This window comes from Mustela putorius, unplaced genomic scaffold, assembly GCF_011764305.1.
Source record: "Mustela putorius furo isolate JIRA1106 unplaced genomic scaffold, ASM1176430v1.1 tig00003845_pilon_pilon_pilon, whole genome shotgun sequence".
Classification (NCBI taxonomy): domain Eukaryota; kingdom Metazoa; phylum Chordata; class Mammalia; order Carnivora; family Mustelidae; genus Mustela; species Mustela putorius.
In genome coordinates this window covers 78,697,842-78,717,383 of record NW_025421998.1, presented here as the reverse complement: position 1 = coordinate 78,717,383, position 19,542 = coordinate 78,697,842, and the positions used below count along the sequence as shown (strand labels likewise).

General features: G+C 37.6%; 1 protein-coding gene across 21 annotated transcripts in view; it reads left to right on the top strand.

Annotated features, from left to right (window-relative positions):
- Positions 1-19,542, top strand: part of CADPS2 (calcium dependent secretion activator 2) — a 525,179-nt gene that overhangs the window by 278,324 nt on the left and 227,313 nt on the right. For all 21 annotated transcript variants that reach the window (XM_013050847.2, XM_045062940.1, XM_045062933.1 and 18 more), the window contains exon 8: positions 15,973-16,112. In XM_013050847.2, the coding sequence (XP_012906301.2) occupies positions 15,973-16,112 (140 nt within the window). The remainder of the gene's footprint in view (positions 1-15,972; positions 16,113-19,542) is intronic.

The window sequence follows — 19,542 nt, the reverse complement described above, 5'->3', positions numbered from 1 at the left end:
CCACCTGAGTGCCCCCCATACATACCCAATTTTTAATTGAGTTGCCTGTTGTTCTCGAGTCTAGAAAGACCATAATAAATTATTTACACCTTCTTTATCAGAGATATGTTTTGTAAATATTCTCTGGGTCTATAGTTTGTCTTTTTATTCTGTTAACAACGTGCTTCAAAGAGCAGGAGTTTTTCATTTTGATGAAGTCCAACTGGTGAATTTGTTTTTATGGCTCATGCTTTTGGTGCTGTATCTAAGAGATCTTTGCCGAACCCACGGTCAGAATTCTTTGTTTTCTTCTAGAAGTTTTATAGTTTTAGATTTTCACATTTAGATCTTTGATCCATTTCTAGTTAATTTCTTATATCTAGAGCTATGTATAGCTCAAAGTCCCATTTTTTGATGTATGAATATCTGGGTGTTCTAGTACTATTTATTGAAAAAACTTTCTTCACGGAATTTCCTTAGCACTCTTGTTACAAATCAATTGTATATGTATCTGTGGTCTATTTTTGGATTCTCTAGTCTGTTCCATTGATCTGTTTTCCTGTCTTAGTGCCAAAGGTGTGCTGCTCTGATAAGCTTTATCGTAAGTTTGTCATGTCATATCAAGGACTGGTAGTTCTCCAGCTTTGGTTTTTTTTTTTTCCCCTCCAATTCTTTTGACTATTCTAAGTTCTTTGCTGTCTCCTTTGAATTTTGAAATCAGTTTGTAGCTTTCTTTAAAAAACACTCAGTGTTATTTTGACTGTGATTTCATTGTATCTGTAGATCAATTTGGGAATTGATCAACAGTATTGGGTCTTTTGACCCATGAGTATATTATATCCCTCCCTTTATTTAGGTCTTTCTTCATTCCTCCTAACAAGTTTTTGCATTTTTTTGTCTGATCTGTCATTGAGTATTTCATATTTTTGGTCCTATTCTAGATGGTATCATTTTGTTCTAACTTTTTAAATTAGATTGTCAGTATATTGAAATACAGATGACTTTTCAATATTGATCTTGTATCCTGCAGTATTGCTAAACTTACTACTTGTGGTACTATTTTGTAGATCATTTTTCCATAAACAATATTGTTGTGTAAAAATACACTTTGTTTTTCATTTCTAAGCAGATTTTAAAACCATTTCTTTTTGCCTTATTGTACTACTAAAACCTCCAATACAGTGTTGAAAAGATGTAGTGAAAATGGGCATCCTTGTCTTTTTCTCAATCTTTTGGGAAAAACATCCAGTCTTTTTCTTCAACATTAAGTATAATATTAGCTGTATAAGGTTTTTTGAAGATCCTTGTATCAAGTTGATAAAGTTCCTTCTGCTCATTTTTATTTATTTGGGCTGTGATATTTACTATTTTTTGTGGTATCTCGGGTTTAATTTACAATACTTTTTCTATTTCTAAAAGGTGGGAGCCATTGATTTGAGAAAAATCTATTTTTTTCTAAACTAAATATTGGTACTATAAATACCCATTTGCTAGTCATTGTGTTAGTAGCATCCCACAAATTTTTACCTTCATCCTTTTGAAAATACTAAGTTTTATTTTTTTTTTTTTTCCTTTGACCTTAGGTTATTAAGCATGTGCTATTTAGTTTCCACATATTTTAGGGTTTTTCAGAGTTCTGTTATTAATTTCTAATTGAAGTCTGTTACAATTAGAGAATATACTTAGAGAACTTTGATCCTTTTAAAATTTACTGAGGCTTAGTTTATCACCCACAATATGGTCCATCTGGTGAATGTTCCACATGCATTTCTAAAGACTGTTTTTCTCCATTGTTTAATAGGGTGTTTCAGAAAAGTCAAAGAGTTTACATTATTGATCAGATCTCACATATATTTATTGGTTATCTACTTTTTTAAATCAGTTTTTGATAAATTGTTATTAATCTCTGGGTGTACTTTTGTATTTGCTCTATCATTGTTTTGCTTTTTGTATCTTGAAGATCTGTTGCTAGGTGCCTAAATATTAATGATCTCCATATCCTTTTTCCTGATTGATTTGTCATTATGAAACGACTTTCCTTATCCCTTGTAATATACTTTGGTTTAAAATCTATTTTAGCCATCCCTGGGGCGCCTGGGTGGTTCAGTGAGTTAAAGCCTCTGCCTTCGGCTTGGGTCATGATCCCAGAGTCCTGGGATCGAGTCCCGCATGGGGCTCTCTGCTCAGCGGGGAGCCTGCTTCCCCTTCCCCTTCCCCTTCTGCCTGCCTCTCTGCCTACTTGTGATCTCTGTCTGTCAAATAAACAAATAAACTCTTTAAAAAAATAAAATAAAATAAAATCTATTTTAGCCATCCCAGATTTCTTTACTTTTAAACAAGTGTTAGCATATTATATGTGTATTTAAGCAGCATATATTGGGTTTCTATTTCTTATTCAATCTGGCAATCTTTTAATCATTATTATAATTTATTGGTATGGTTAAGTTTAGATCTGTCATTTAGCTATTTGTTCTGTCTTTCCTGTCCTTTATTCCCCCTCTTTTTTTTTCTTTAGACTAGTTGAATATTTTTATGGCTCTGTTTTTTTCTTTGTTGACTTATTATCAATAACTTACTCTAGGTGTTGTTTTAACTCATCACAGCCTAACTTTAAGTGATATTAGACTATATGAGTCTAAAAAACTTACAATGATGTATTTCCATTTCTTGTTGAAGGTGAGTGCTTTCAACAACATCTAATTGTTTCTGACCTACAATACATGTCCAGTTAATGTTGGGAAGATGAGTGAGCCAATGAATCTCTTGAACTTTGCCTGATTCAGTTTCATTTCTCCTGAGCAAAATTGGGGTAGACTCTAGCACAACTCCCTTTGTTTGAATGCCTGAGCTTCCTTACCAAGTGATAAACTGAAACAGTTGAAGGATAATAATCTGGTTTAGACCCTACAGCCAGAGTGAGGTTCTAGTAAGTTCAACCCTTCTCTTTTAATACATAGAGGAAGCAGTTTAGAACTTCCTCAAGTTGCTGCATTAAGAAAAGAAGTTCCTGTGCATTTTGGAGCGCTTCAAAGCTGCTTAAGAATATTCACCTTCATGGTCTTTAGCACTCCTACACAAAAGCTAAGTACTTATGTTCCCTACTATTTATTACCTGTAGTGTTTGAGTAAAAAACAAATTGTTTTAAGTAAAAGGTATAAGATTCAGATGGTTGAGCATCTGAAACTCAGAAGTTTAAAACCTGCTTCCAGAAGAACTTGATTCTGGTATTGGCTCTGTTAAAATAGCCATGAGAACAAATGGAGAAGTCACGGAACTTCTCAGTCTCTGCCCTGACCTTTGTTCCCTACTACCCTCTGTCTTACCTTACCGTATATTAAGTTATGTATCAAATATATTTAAGGATGCAGCTGGAGTTACTGAAGTTTAGACATAGTCTGTAACTTATTCTTCCCATCCTTCCATTATATGTTCTGGATTAACAGAGATAAAATTGAGTGGGCTCTAAAAATTCTTACAGTACTTCAATCAATAGATAGATAAATACATACATGTGTATTCTTACAGTATTTAATAACCCAAGCAAGAACAAAGCTACGTTAGTTATTATAATGTTTGTAAAATAATTAAGGGAATAATTTGTTGGATTGAAGAAGGGGGATATAGCGTTGGAAGTGTCTCATTTAACTTCAGTGTCCAGTTATTTACATAACAACAGTAATGCCTATCTTTTAAGGGTGATGTGAGAATTAATTTAAATTTCACAAAGCATTTTGAGGCATTCAGTTGAAAGATTCTTTATAAATGCCAGGCATTATTATAACCAGGCTAGTAAAAAGGAATGCGATAAAGCTACTCATGCAGTATCCTCTAATAGAAACTGTATTGGTAAGGAAATATAAAGGTTACTGCTATTCATAATTTATGGTGGAGGGGAATAGATCAAGAATAATAATGATGCTTTTCTGTCTAGATAATTCTTAAAAAACACAGATGAGCTGTGATGGAATATATTGCTCCATCCAAGGAGAGGTAGGAAATCGACACCTTACAAGCAATAAAAGTGATGTATGAAGATGAATAAAGGCCACTATCTTTAATTGAGCCATAAAAAATATAGTGACAGCCTTGACTATGTCTTTCAAAATCTTCAAGAAAGACGTTGTAATAAAAGAAATAATCGTTGATCATTTGGGTATAAGAAACTTTAAATTTGTTGGAAATACATGCATGGTGATTTTCATCACCATGAAACCAAAATAATCAGCCTCATTATTAATCATTTAAAAAATTTATAAGGAAAGTTAAAACTTTAGCAAAATAAAGATTCAAAAGATTTTATCTAAGCAGAATGGTTATGGGTATGAGAGAAATAATCACACACAAAAACCTCTTGTTAATCAGACAAAGCTACTGATAGAAGTCTATTTAAAAGTATCTTTGAATCACATACTTGGCAGAAGAAATTTAAAAGGTAAATTTAGGGGTTTTTTAAAATCAAATCTCCACATTTCATGTTCTTTTATGATCAAATCTCAGCCTTTATTTTCTGTATCCATTTCCTATTGTGACTGTGACAAATTACCAAAAACAAGACAAATTTATTTTCTTACATTTGTGGAGGTCAGAAGTCCAAAAGGAATCTCAGTAAGCTGAAATCAAGATGTTGGCAGAGTGGAGTTCCTTTCCAGAGGATCTAAGGGAGAATGAAATTTATTTTTACCTTTTTAGCTTTTATTTTTTTAAAAAGATTTTATTTATTTATTTGACAGACAGAGATCACAAGAAGGCAGAGAGGCAGGCAGAGAGAGAGAGAGGGAAGCAGGCTCGCTGCTGAGCCAAGAGCTGGATGTGGGGCTCCATCCCAGGACCCTGGGGATCATGACCTGAGCCGAAGGAGAGGCTTTAACCCACTGAGCCACCCAGGCTCCCCTTACCTTTTTAGCTTTTAGAGACTCCTTGTATTCCTTGGTTCATGGCCCCTTTCCATGTCCAAAGCCATCATTGGCCAACTGAGCGTTTCTCACAACTCATGGCTCTCACACCCACTCTTCTACCTTCCTCCTCCCTAATAACTCTGGTCATTGTATTGGGTCCACCTGGATATCCTAGGATTATCTTCCTATTTTAAGGTTGGCTAATTAGCGATCTGAATTCCACCAGCTACCTCAATTTTCTTTTGCCATTTAAGGTAATCTATTCATAGTTTCCGGAGATTAGGTATGTAGAGACATCTTTGGGAAACTTACTCTACCTATCACAGTAATTTTTGGAAAGATGGGAGTTTTAATAAATTTTTATAGACTGGCCACATGTAATTGGCATGCAAAATCTGGCCTACAAAATTATTACTACCATCATTTTCTGTTATCAAATTTGGTAAGCCTTTTTCTCTTTTCACCTCAGTGAAATATCAATTTTAGGTTTGCATTTTTATTTCTAACTTCTCTGAGCATCTATCTATCCAGTCAGCCAACCAACAAATACTTGATAAGTGTCTACTCTAGGATATGAAGAGGAGTCATGGTGAAAAAGGCTTAATTGAAGATACTGACTTACATTAACCTAGAAGCCACGAATGAGATACTTGAAGACAGAATAGCTCCTGGCTTCAGGGAGCATAGTCTCCTAAATGCATTCTAAGAGCATCATAAAATGGTCCATTATGAAATAGAGATGTCAGCAAAGTTTTAGGAATAAATTATTCACTTTGGTTTTTCTTTTCCGTACGCTCTCCGCAGCCACCATCATGCAAATAACAAGGTTTTTAATCTCTATCTTTTAACAAGTTAATGTCAGGAGAAAGTACTGAATCTAGATAATATTTTTTTCTTTTACTGTTTTATTTGAAAAGGGCTATATAGTTAAATTTTTTTAAAAAGTACTATATGGAAGGAAGGAGTTGAATGGTACTCTGTCAAACCAACTGCACATTAGGTAAGGATTTGGGAGTTTGGTTCAGTTCCGTATTATAAATTCCAGGATTCTTTCCAACTTTGAAAATAAAGGAAACTGGATTTAGCCTACGGACAATGAAGTTGACGGAAGACTTAATGCTAATCTTTCGGTACACAAAAGAGCATTGTGTTAGTTAGAGTGAGCAGGTGTTCTTTGTTTCAACTAAGTGGGACAGGAAGCCCTGATATTAAATCGAAGGGGAAATAATTTAGACAAAGCAGCCTCAGGTGTATTAAAACACTGGAAATTGTTACTAAGGATGTAGATTTCTCTCAGAAAAATCTTTTGATTTATCTTCTCACACTTAAAATACAGAGGCTCTGATATTGGGGAAAATATATCTTAGTTATTAACATGTGCTAAATACAAATTTATTGAAATCAAGTAAATTCAGTTAGTCTGTCTCTCAAGGTCATAGCTCTCAGGAAGGCACTTGGTACTTGAAAAGTTCACGTTTAAACCTTAGCTAAAGTATAAAAGCTTAGTCATTGCCAATCTTAGCTAAAGTGTAAAGGCTCCAGCATTTGAAGGAAGAAGATAAAAAAAAAGTCAGCTGAACCCAGAAAGTCAAGGTCTGAACCCCAAAAGTCAAGGTCTGTCATAGAGATAGCTCTACTTATCTGAGATGTTCCTTTACATGTGCCCTTAAAGAACTCTGTGTCTCAAGGACATCTCTGATTGTCAGCAAAAAGGATTTTAATCACAAATTGAAACAGGATTCTAGCTAATAGCATTTTTACTCTCTGTTTTAAGGATGTATTTTTAAGTCCAGTTCATCTCTCAGTTGGATGCTAGGACACCTCCCCACTCTTCTGCTCCTGGATGTATGCAGCCGGGTGACACGGGATTATTCTCCATTCAGGGGTATAAAAATTTTATTGTCATTCCCTGGCTGAAAAGCATCTTTTAATTATTTGTTATGGGATAACCTATAAACTCCTTAGCAAAACACGCTCCTCCACAGCCTATCCCCAGTCTTCCTTTCTGCTGTCATCTGTCAGTACCACTTCCTATCTCCTTACCCTCTGCACCCTCTCTGGCTTTCTTGCCCCTACCTTTGCGAACAGTGCTCTTCTAGGCAAAGTGATCTTGCCAAACTTGCCCTATCTTGATCACCTAAGAGTTAAAGGAAGTGCTTTCCTCTTCCTCAGATAGATTTTTGTTCTTATAACTATCACAGTCTGGCCTCACATAACTTGCTGAGATCTTGAGTGGTTTCTCTGTTAAATCAAGCAATACCCTTTCCGTGTATACCGTGCTTACTTTCTCTTTTGCCATTTGGTACTGTTGGCCATTTCCTTCTCCCTGAAACACTGTCTACCTTGAACACAGCACATCACATTCTGCTTTTTCTGCCTCTTTGGCCTCTAGTCTCAATTATAGAGTTCTCTGCCTAATTCTCAAAAGTTAGTGTTTCACATTCTTTTCTGAAAAGTATTGTTGACTATATTCCCTATGCTGTACTTTTTATTTCTGGCACTTATTTTATAACTGGAGGTTTGTACCTCTTAATCCCCATCACTTTTTTGGTCTGTATCCCTATCCACCACCCCTTGGCAACCACCAGTTCTCTGTATTTGAGGGTCTGGTTTTTTCTGTTCTTTGTTCATTTTTTTTTTTAGATTCCACATGTAAGTGAAGTCATAAGGAATTTATCTTCCTCTAACTTATTTCATTAAACATAATTGCTTTTAGGTGCACCCATGTTGTTTGAATGGCAAGCTCTTGTTCTTTTTTATGACTGAGTAATATTCCATTATGTATTTATATTGCATCTTTCTCTATCATCTGTTGATGGACCCTGGGGTTGCTTTCATATCCTGGTTATTGTAAATAATGCAGCGAGAAATACAGGGATAAGTATATCTTCTTGGATTAGTGTTTTTGTTTTCTTTGGATAAATACCCAGTAGTGGAATTACTAGATCATATGATAGTTCTATTTTTCTTTTTTTATGAAGAACTGCCAGTCTTCTTTTCCACAGTGGTTGTACCTGTTTACATTCACAGTGCATGAAGGTTCCCTTTTCTCCACCTCCTTAGCAACACTTACGTTGTATCTTTTTGAGCTTAGTTATTCGGGCAGGTGTGAGGTGATATCTCATTGTGGTTTTGATTTGCATTTCCCTCATAATTAGTGATGTTGAGGATCTTTTCATCTGTCTGTTGGTGTTCTTATATGTTGAGGAGATAGAGAATTGATGTGGCAGAAGATCTGATGAGCATTTGTATTGATTGAAGTCCTTATGGGGGCAAGCAATAGTAGCTGACTGGGGGTAGGTTCTGGGAACAAAAAAAAAAAAAAAGATCTGGCCAGTTAAGCTTGGGGAAGGGCTTGAGAACTAAAGATAGTAGTTAAGAATATTAGCATAGCTTTGTGTGCCTTTTTCTAGAGGGCCACTCTTTTTTTTTTTTTTTTAAGATTTTATTTATTTATTTATTTGACAGACAGAGATCACAAGTAGGCAGAGAGGCAGGCAGAGGAGAGAGAGGAGGAAGCAGGCTCCCTGCCAAGCAGAGAGCCCAATCTGAGGCTCGATCCCAGGGCCCTGAGATCATGACCTGAGCTGAAGGCAGAGGCTTAACCCACTGAGCCACCCAGGTGCCCCTAGAGGGCCACTCTTAAGGTGACTCAGTGCCAACAGCCTCATTTCTATGCCTCAACTTCTTCCCCATGTCTTGCCTTGTAATTCTTACGTGTTCTTTGAGACTCCCAAATGGAATAATTTCCCTATGCATTTTGTCCTGATTTCTTCCAGAATTGGTGGTTGTACCCATCTTTGAGCTAGAATTGTATCAAGTATGTATCTCTATCTTAAGACTAAAATGCAAGTATTGTGGTCACATACATTTTTTTCTTCCTCTAGGCAAACAAATATTTATAGAAAAGGGCAATGACTTTCTTGCCTAGCCCCAGGGCTTATCTGGCTCCCCTAGTTCTGGATTTTTCCTCCCTTAGTTTTTACATTTTTCAGACCTTTATTGAAATCACTTGGAAATTTAGAAGGCCTTAAATATATAGGTCACAACGTTAAAATAATGTGAAATGTGCACAAATGCACATGGCTTGAACTTTAATATTTTAATAGAAGAACAGTATAGGGGTGTCAGCTTGTGTTCAGATCCCATGAACCTCATATTACTCTAAACATGATGTATGTATAATACACACACACACACACACATATATATAACACTTCATTCTTAAGGGGGTTTTTTTTGTATATTAAATTTGACAGAATTTTAAACAAAGCCTAAAAAAAGTTGTGTTTTTCATTACACCTCAGCAAAGATGGCAAGTAATGTTGACATTTTATTATGAAGAAGATAGGTTGGTTTTATATCTAAGGTTAAAAAAAAAAAAAAAGATAAAGAATCATAAAATGTGTCCTGCTAAGTGACAAGACATTTAAAATGTTAGTGACAAAAATAAACTAGAAGAAGCAGAAATATGTACAGAAAGTTCAGAGAAATGAATAGCAAAGAATAGGCAACTTTGCTAAATAATAGAAGAAGCTAAATATTTTGCACAGAGCTATAATTAATTTAGATGTAAACCTGGAACATAGCAGTATCCTTAGTTAATTTTTATATCTGTTAAATATTTTAATTCCTGTGCCAAGTTCTAGTCAAGTACAACTGCCATTCTTAAAATTTTTAAGCACTTAGCCGTGAAAAAAGACCTATGATGCCAAACTCTGTTAATATACTACTTAGGTTACTACTAAATGCTGCAACAAACATTTCACTTGTTCAAAAGAGTAACACCTGCCTAACAGTTCCCATTGGGTGTTCCTGATAGATGGGGTAGATTTCCTCCATTTGGTGATTCAGGGCTGTAGTTTCTTCCATTTTATTTTATGGCTCTCATTTCTAAGCATAGGAGTTCTCTGCATTTGGCTAGCAGATGAGCAAAAAGGGATGAAGGCATACCTATATCTTCATTATTTTTGCCCAAAGTGGCGCTTACCACTTCTCTTCATGTTCCATTGGCTAGAACTGTCATGTATCCCTACTTAGATGTAAGAGGAGCTAGAAAATACAATCTCTGCCTTACTGACTGATTCTAGCAACAGCTCTATGCTAGTGAAAGCACGAATCCCAGTAAACAGAAGACCAGCTCTAGTTTGCCCCTGTAGCCAAATATGAGAATAGTTGTGTTACCCTTCCTCCTATACGTAGAACACATTCACTTCAACTCAAGGGAATCCACCGGAAGTCTCCTCCAGGCCAGAATCCAGCATCTCCAATAGGTCCAGCCCTGGCTCTTTCTACAGCCTAGTGACCTATGAACTAAAATTCATGTTAACTACTTACTACTCCACCTGCCCTCCCCACCCTGCCCTAGCAGCAATCCACTCTACAGCAGTGGAACAGACTACAACCAAGTAGCCCATTTGGGGAAAAGGGGGGAAAAAGAAAGGTAAAATGGAAAATACCTAGGAATAATTGTCCAGGGACAAGACTGAAATCCTGTCCTGGCAGTGTTCAGGATCTCTTGATTAGACCCTTGTTCTACTTCTGAAAAAGAACTCCTTTGTCCTTTATTTCTCCTGGCCCTTTGGCCTCTACTCATTGGGAGCTGCGGCTTATCTGTTACCATCTGTGGCACCATCATGTGGATGACCATTACCACTTCACAGATGTGCGATTTGGGGACCTGGAACCCTGTTTACAGTCATTGTTAAGACTAAGTTCAGGGTTTATCCATCAGTACAGTTCTTTTAGAAACAATGTATTTCATAGGTATGGACCTCCATTTGTTACATGCCTCAGTGTTTGTCTGGAGAAGCAGACAATTCCAATACTAGGTCTTTCAAAAGGAGGAAATGTAACCCAGGGGATCAGCTTCACATGTGATAGAACAGAGCCACTAAAGAACTGACAGTGCAGAAACCCAGAGACTGACAGAATCAGAAAACCTTGGCCCATCGCAGGGATAGAAGGGCAGCAAGAGGAAGTAAGATCATCAGAGTATCTGAGCTCTTCGCTCTGGTAAGAACAAACTCTGAGCTCCCTGAGGGATCTGAACCATCCGTAGTTTTCATCTTGGAGTGTCCCACATAATGGGCCTTCAAAGATTTAAATGAACAGAGATAAGCAGTAAATCCTTCCACTGACTTCACTTAGAAGTACCCATTAGGAAATTGAAATGCGGCAGGAATGATGATATTCAATAGTGAGATGATCCTTCGTTTGTGGATCAGAAGCTATTACTTGTTTTGGGACCTTATTCGGTAACCTGCCATCAGCATTTAAAGAATGAGAAAATTGTCCAATGTCTTCATTTAAGTATTCTCATCTGTATAAGACTTTTGGAGTTTGGAACAGTACCAATTTTGTGTAAACATAGAAGAATTAAAAAAGGATAAAGTCTGTAGGTGGTTCATGCCAAAATAAATTTGGTGGGGGGTGGGGGAAGTGGTAGGGAGAACAAGAAAAAGCTTCTCAGAATTGCTAGGGAAATGGCAGCTCTAGCTTCAGAGGGAGGATATACAGCTCTTCACCTTTGTTTTTTCATTATTTTATTTTATTTATTTATTTATTTATTTATTTATTTTTGCATCATCCTCTAAGTTGATAATGACATTGTTTTGTCTACTGGTGTGAGCCAAAAATTATCACTTGTTTTTAACTGTCATTTAAGAAAGAATCTATAAAATATTCCATTGGCTATTTTAGCTGTCACAAGGGATTAATTCTATAATAACACTTTTTAAAATATCACAAATGCCATTTTATCTATTACTGGATGTGCCTTTATATGCTTAAGTGTATAGACATGCTGGATTCAACTCAGCTGTGGCTTTTAGGATAGGCTTGAGGAAAGGCTCAAAATAGCAGTTGCATTTAACAAGTTGGAAGTTGAGAATAGTTTAAGAAGCTTTTATGACTGCTGTCTTTCCTAGAGAGAGAAGGAGCTTTGCTTCAAAATTTCTCTGTGACTAGTTCCACTTATACATGGAAATGAAGACTTTTGTTTTTTGGCAAAGCGTGCCGAACTCAGTTGCCGTGTTTTGTTTTTCAGAATATTTTAGCATACCTGAGCATGTTTATAATTCTTTTATTTACACAGAAATTTCAAGTTTGTTTACTTTTCACACTGCTATAAAATAAGAGCAGCTTAAAATACACACCGCCTTTCATATCTTTATCCTTCAGAATATAGTCCTCCCACTTAAAAATATCAAGGCTTGGATACAGGCCATGTCTAAATAATGTTATGACTGACTAAAGAGGGGAAATACATCATTTTATGTACCGACAAACCTCAGGGATGCTGTGAATTTAGTTCCAGAGTTCTGCAATAAAATGGATATCCTGAAAAAGTGAGTCAAATGATTTTTTTTGGTTTCTCATTGCATCTAAAAGTTATATTTACACTATACTGTAATCTTCTATGTGTGTGATAACATTGTCTTTAAAAAGTACATAACCTTCATTAAAAAATACTTACTGCTAAAAATGCTAACCAACATCTGAGCTTTCAGGAAATTGTCATCTTTTCGCTGGTGGAGGATCTTGCCGTGATGTCGATGGTTACTGACTGACCAGGGTGGCGCTTCCTGAAGGTTCGGTCGGCCATGGTACCTTCCTAAATTAAGACCGCACAAAGTTTGCCGTTATCGATCGGCTATTCCTTTAACGAATGATTTCCCTAGCCTGGGATGCTGTCATTTGCTAGCATTTTACAAACGGTAGAACTTCCTTCAGAATTAGTTTCAGTCCTCTCAAACCCTGCCACTGCTTTACCAACTAAGTCTGTGTAATAGTCTAAATCCTTGTTGTGAATTCAGTCTCCACAGCATCTTCAGCAGGAGGAATTGCCATCTCAAACCACTTCCATCACTCGCCCACAAGAAGTACCTCCTTACCTGCTAATGGGTTACCAGGAGACTGCAGCCATTTGTTGTGTCACTTGAACACAACAAGTAAAAACAAAGATCAAGAGCTGTATCATCACCCCTGAAGCTAGAGCTGCCATTTCCCTAGCAATTCTGGGAAGCTTTTTCTTGTTCTCCCTACCACACCCTTTTTCCCTCCAAATTTATTTTGGCATGAGTGACCTACAGACTTTATCCCTTTTTAACTCTTTCTTCTATGTTTACACAAAAATTGGTACTGTTCCAAACTCCAAAAGTCTTATACAGATGAGAATACTTAAATGAAGACATTGGACAATTTTCTCATTCTTTAAATGCTGATGACAGGTTACTGAATAAAGTCCCAAAACAAGTAATAGCATCTGATCCACAAACTAAGGATCATCTCACTATTGAATATCATCATTCCTGCCACATTTTAATTTCCTAATGGGTACTTCTAAGTGAAGTCAGTGGAAGGATTTACCGTGGCAGGGTAATTAATTGGTCTAAGTTCAATATTGTTGTATCTCAAGGAACAATTGCTCAGTAACATCTTTAGGTTCTACATCTGGTTCTCTTGCTGTTTGCACCACATCTGCAGTACTTCCTCCACTGAAGTCTTGAAATCTCCCAACATCATCCAGGAGAATTGGAATCAGCTGCTTCCAGATTCCTGCTACCGTGGATACTTTGACTTCCCATGAATCATAAATGTTCTTAATGGCATCTACAATGGTGAATCCTTTCCAAAAGCTTTTCTCTCTTTGCCTTGCCCCAATCCATCAGAGTCATCATTCTCTATGGCAGCTTTAGCCTTACAAAATGTGCTTCCTGCATTAGACTTTAAAGTGAAAATCACTCCTCGATCCATGGGCTGCAGGACGGTTGCTGTGTTAGCAAGGATGGAAAGGACACTAATCTCATTGTCCATCTCCATTAGAGCTCTTGGGTGACCAGGTGCATTGCCACTAAGCAGTAAACTTTCCAAAAGGAATCTTTTTTCTGAGCAGTAGGTCTCAACAGTGAACTTAAAATAGCCAGTAATCCGTGTTGTAAACAGATGTGCTGTTATCAAGGCTTTGTTATTCCAGGTATAGAGCTCAAGCAGAGCAGATTTAGTATCATTCTTGGAATTTTTGGAAGGGTAGGTATTTTTGGAAGGGTAGGTAAATGAGCTTTAGCTTCAATTTAAAGTCAGCAGCTACATCAGCCCCTAATAAGAGGGAGTTCACCTGTCCCTTTGATACTTTAAAGCCAGTAATTGACTTCTCCTCTCTAGCTATGAAAGTCCAAGATGACCTCTTCTTCCAACATAAGACTGTTTAGTATCCATTGAAAATGTGTTGTTTAGTGTTGCCACTTCTATTACTTAGATCTTCAAATAACTTGTTGGGGCTTCTACATCAGCACTAACTGCTTCACCTTGTACTTCTATGTTATGGAGACGACTTCTTTCCTTAACCCCCCGTGAAACAACTCTGCTACCTTCAGACTTTCCTTCTGTAGCTTCTTTGCCTCTCTTAGCCATCAGAGAATTGAAGAAAGTTAGGGTCTTGCTCTGGATTAGGCTCTGGCTTTGGGGAATGCTGTGGCTTATTTGATCTTCTTTCCCAACCAGTAAAACTTTCTCTATATTAGCAATAAAGCTGTTTTGTTTTTTAATCACTTATGCATGCCCTAGAGTACACTTTTAATTTCCTTCAAGAACTTTTCCTTGATGATGATAACTTAGCCCAAGAGACCTAGCCTTCAGCCTGTCTTGGCTTCTGACATGCTTTCCTCACTAAGCCTAGTGATTTCTAGTTTTTTATTTAAAGTGAGACGTGTGACTCCTCCTTTAACTTGAACACTCAGAGGCTGTTGTAAGGTTATTACCTTAATTTCAATATTGTTTTGTCTCAGGGAACAGGGAGACTCAAGAAGAGGGAGGGATACAGCGTAATAATCAATTGGTAAAGCAGTCAGAAAGCACATTTATAAACACACATTGAAGTTTGCTGTCCTACCGGTACATGATTAGTGAAGCCCCAAAACAATTAGAGTAGTAACATCATAGTTTTTCACTGGTCACAGATCACTATAACAAATTGAATAATAACGTTAAAATTTGGGGTGCCTGGGTGGCTCAGAGGGTTAAGCCTCTGCCTTCGGCTCAGGTCATGGTCCCAGGGTCCTGGGATCAAGCCCCACACTGGGCTCTCTACTCAGCTGGGAGCCTGCTTCCCCAACCCCCCACCTGTATCTCTGCCTGCTTGTGATCTCTCTCTCTCTCTCTCTGTGTCAAATAAATAAATAAAATCTTTAAAAAAAAAAAAAAAAAAATTTGAAACATTTTGAGAATTACCAAAAGGTGACAGAGACGCAAGGTAAGCAGATGCTGTTGGTGAAACGGCACCAGGAGGCCTACTCAGGCAGGGTCCCACAGTCCTTCAATATGTAAAATGCAGGCTCTGTGAAGAACAATGAAGTGACGTGTAGTAAGATGATGTATGCTTGTCTATGGCATGTAATATCTGAAGAGTAAGCTTTTCTTCTGTGTTGGCTTTGTGAAGCTGTAGAGTCAAGTCGAGTTATGAAATAATCATTTGGTAATTTGGAAGTTTTGCTAAAAATAATTACTTTGTTTCTGTCCTAATATTATCTTCATGGTTTTGAAAACATGTCATCAGGGGAAAAAAATCCTTTGGTATTGATCTAAGGCAGAAAATGTGCTAGGATATCAGTCTTCTCCATCACTAATTGAGTTGATTTCCTTTCATACTGTTTTACAATGAAAATATTAAAACAGGAGTTCTATTTTTGCTGCCTAAAATAATTGGTTTTACTTTTTTAAACATGCTATCTATCATTTCAGAAAATATTTCTTTCTGAACTTTTGTCCCGAGGAGTTTAGAATAGCTTGAAATTATAGGTGTCTAACAAGTATTTCACAACTGTCTATTCAACTGTAGCCTCTGCGCTCTTACCTCATTATGAAGTGACACAGGAAGAAAACTCATTACGTGATAATATGAAAACACATAGTTGTCAAAAAGATAAATGAGTCTGTATTGAAAACCCATCTGTTGTGGTGGGAGTCAAATGGTTTAGACACATCTGGGCACGATACCTTCTTTTTAAACAGGAAAACATAGAAAAGATTTCCGTTCCGATCATTAGACACTAGATTGTGCACTTAATTTTTTTTTTTTTTTTTTTTGGTCTCTTACAGGTGATATTATACCCAACTTCTAATAGCTCCAAGTCAGCGGAGTTTCACCGTATGATAGTTCCAAAAAATAGCCAGGACTCTGATTTAAAAATCAAATTAGCAGTGCGAATGGATAAACCAGCACATATGAAACATAGTGGGTAAGTGTGGACTTGACATCTTTTTCTCCTGAATTACTGAGTTTAATTTCAATGTATCCCTTTTGTCCATTTACTGACAGAGCCAGTATATCATGGAATTTTCCCCCAAAATGACATTTATGGGACAACTTACTATTTTAAACTCCCAGACAGCTTTATATCTAAACACATGGGTATTTAGTTAAAATAACGGTGTCCATGCTAACATAATGTCGGTCATCGATCCCAGTGGGATTCTACCCCATTTATATCGATGAAGAGTCGTGATAGCTGGAAAGCTCTAAAAGATATTTTCCAAAATATAATGATGGTTGAAACAAGCATAGCATTCAGGTCTCCGGAAATGGTTACACTTACATATTAAAGCTAAAATGTCATTCAGATCTAACTCAGGAGGCTCTGAAAAGTTTTCTCAGGGAGGATTGTAGTGTCCATGCAATGTGTGAGTGGAAAGCCACATCGACAACGGAGGAGCCGACGCTGAGGGGGAAGCCGGACCACAGGGCCTGTCGGCGGGGAACTACCATGGGCGGGGGTCAGCCCTCATGTCACCCAGGGCTCTTGTTCCCTTGTAGTTGGTGACGTAACAAGTCTGAACTCTTCAAGACAATAAAATGAGTTTGGTTTTTTAAAAAAAGAAAAAAACAAAAACCCTGGGTCTTTCTCAGATTAACGCTGTAGGACTCACTGCAGTCAAACCCCCGCACAGGGCTGTGAGGAACGTGACCTTTTTTCACAGTGGAGAGAAGCACGTCTGAAGTGGTTCCCTCTGAGATTCGCAGCCACCCCAAGAGCCTAAGAAAGTCCATTCCCTTACGGAGACGTGTCGTCTGCCGGCTTCGGAGCCGAATCACCAGCCCTGTGGCAGAGTGAACAGATCAGTCAATAAGATAAGGCTTTTTTGGATGACTAGCGGGGCCTAATGACCACATTGCTTCCTTGGTTTGCATGGGCAACGTAAGCCGAGTCAGAACAAGGTTCACTGACGGAAGAACAGCTCAGGGGGACTGTTTGAAAGAAAACCGTAATTTGGGTAGCAGATTACTCGGTGCAGTAATGCAGACTAAAGGCCAACATGAGTCAGCTCATAATGCAGACGGAGTTCTGGGATTTAATGTTTAGAGTTCTTCTCATTACTCCGTCTTCCTGCTCACCACGGATTTTTTTAGCAGGCACGGATTGAGCACTTACTGTGTTCCTCCCAGAACAAACCTCAGTGGTAGACCCTCTCGGGCCTAAAGGAAGCGGCTAGTCAGGGATTCAGGCTTGTATACAAATAATTATGATAGTGAACAGTAAGTGCTGTAAGAGAGGAATGGGAGCTGGTGGAAAAACACCTGATTTTAGCTGCAGTTAGTCATGAAAATCTCACAACACACCTGACTTTTGAGATAAAATTTGAAGTATGAATTCAAGTAGACAAGGAAGAGGAAGGGCACCCCAGTCATGGGACATAGCACATTCACAGGCAAGAAAGAGCTCTGGAAAGAATTTTCAGGTCAATGAAAACAAGTTGGGTGCAGCTGGCCTAGAGGGGTTTGAGAATCGAAAGTTAGAATACTACTACTCTAAAGTGCTTAGAAACTAGTAGAGTCTAGAGTTGGGCATAAAGGAACATAAATTCCAGGCACTCAGTTATTTTGCTACTGTTTTTATATCCATCTCTTTTGATGAATGGCACCTTAAGACATTGGAACCTGTGTATTATAATCCCAACACAGTCCTTAATTTGCAAATGGCCTGTACCCTGGTGAATACCCCAGGAGCCTTCAGAGTATCCCAAGGCCCAAGATTAAACATGAGGTTAGGCCCATGACAAGTTCTACAGCCTTTCACATCTGTGGAAATCCTTGCTCTTCTCTTTGGCAACTCCTTCCTATAGAATGTTCCAGGGCAGGTGGGTCCATCCATCCCCCTGCTAAGACTTTATTTTTGGGTGGTTTTTCCCTTTTTAAAAAACTTTTTAAAGAATCCTTTGCACTGAAGGAGAGCAGGTTTAGATCTTAACTCTAAGCCCTTGACTAAGTCAGGAACCTCAAGGTAGGTCTGGAGTTAACTTCTATCTAAGACTAGACAGTGACGGGGATCACTAAGGAGAATATATCATAGCCTCTCAATTTAATATGGAAAGCCCAAGAACTCACCTTGGATTCAGATCAGGAATGCTTTAGATCCAGCCACATGAATTAGTATCTGCCATTCCTAAAAGATACCAACAGGCAATTCTAGACCTTCGGGTATCTTTTTAGTTTATAGTATGTAAAAGGAAGGAATTCTAGAACTGAAAATACCTGTGGTGCTATTCTGCTGGTTGGTATTTTATGTGGCTTAATTAAGAATATCATATTCTATAATAGCAATTCTGTAAAAACTAATTTAATATCTGTTTTGGACATAATAATAATGACGATGATCAACCAGAATTAAAGGTTTCCAAACTGTGATGGTGGTGTTTCCCTATGGCAGCTACAGGTGCTTTAGCACAAACAGCTGTTTGGGTTCCTTAGAGCTTGTGGGAACACATAAATATTTTAAATATCACCCCTGTGCATATGGGCAAACATGATTTGACCTCTATCATAACTGTATCCATCTTTTTTCTGCAGTGTTTCATAAATGGATTTTACTGAATTTAATTACATTTAAGAAGAGAAAGTCCACTAACCTTTTTCTTCCAAGTACTCTATCATATGCCAAAGCGATAATAGAATATGAGTAGTAGATTAATAGTGTTTAGTTTGGGGGCTGGATTGTGTTTTGTCAATAATTCATCCTATAATGAATAATTAACAGATGAGTAATGAATAATTGAAAAAGAGGCAAGTCAAGTTAAAAAAAGATTAATTTATCTTTAAAATATGGCAAACCCCTCTTTTAGATAGACTTGTCAAGTGGATTAAACAGTAAATTGGGCAGGTTATGGATTTTTATCTTCAAAGCACTTTTGGGAACCAGACTTTGAAATCCTCTGGGTCTTTAATTTAAAAAGCCTGTTGGGGCACCTGGATGGCTCAGTGGGTTAAAGCCTCTGTCTCTGCTCAGGGTCCTGGGATCGAGCCCCACATCGGGCTCTCTGCTCAGCAGGGAGCCTGCTTCCTCCTCTCTCTCTGCCTGCCTCTCTGCCTACTTGTGATCTCTGTCTGTCAAATAAATAAATAAAATCTTAAAAAAAAAAAAAGCCTGTTGGATGTTCTAGGAATATGGCATCTCTTATGTGAACTATTATAACATGTAAATGAATATTTATCACATATATATAGCACCTGTGTGGGCCCTAAATATATATATTTTTTAAGATTTTGTTTATTTATTTGACAGAGACATTGCAAGTAGGCAGAGAGGCAGCGAGAGAGAAGGGGGGAAGCAGGCTCCCCACTGAGCAGGAAGCCAGATGTGGGACTCGATCCCAAGACCCCAAGATCATGACCTG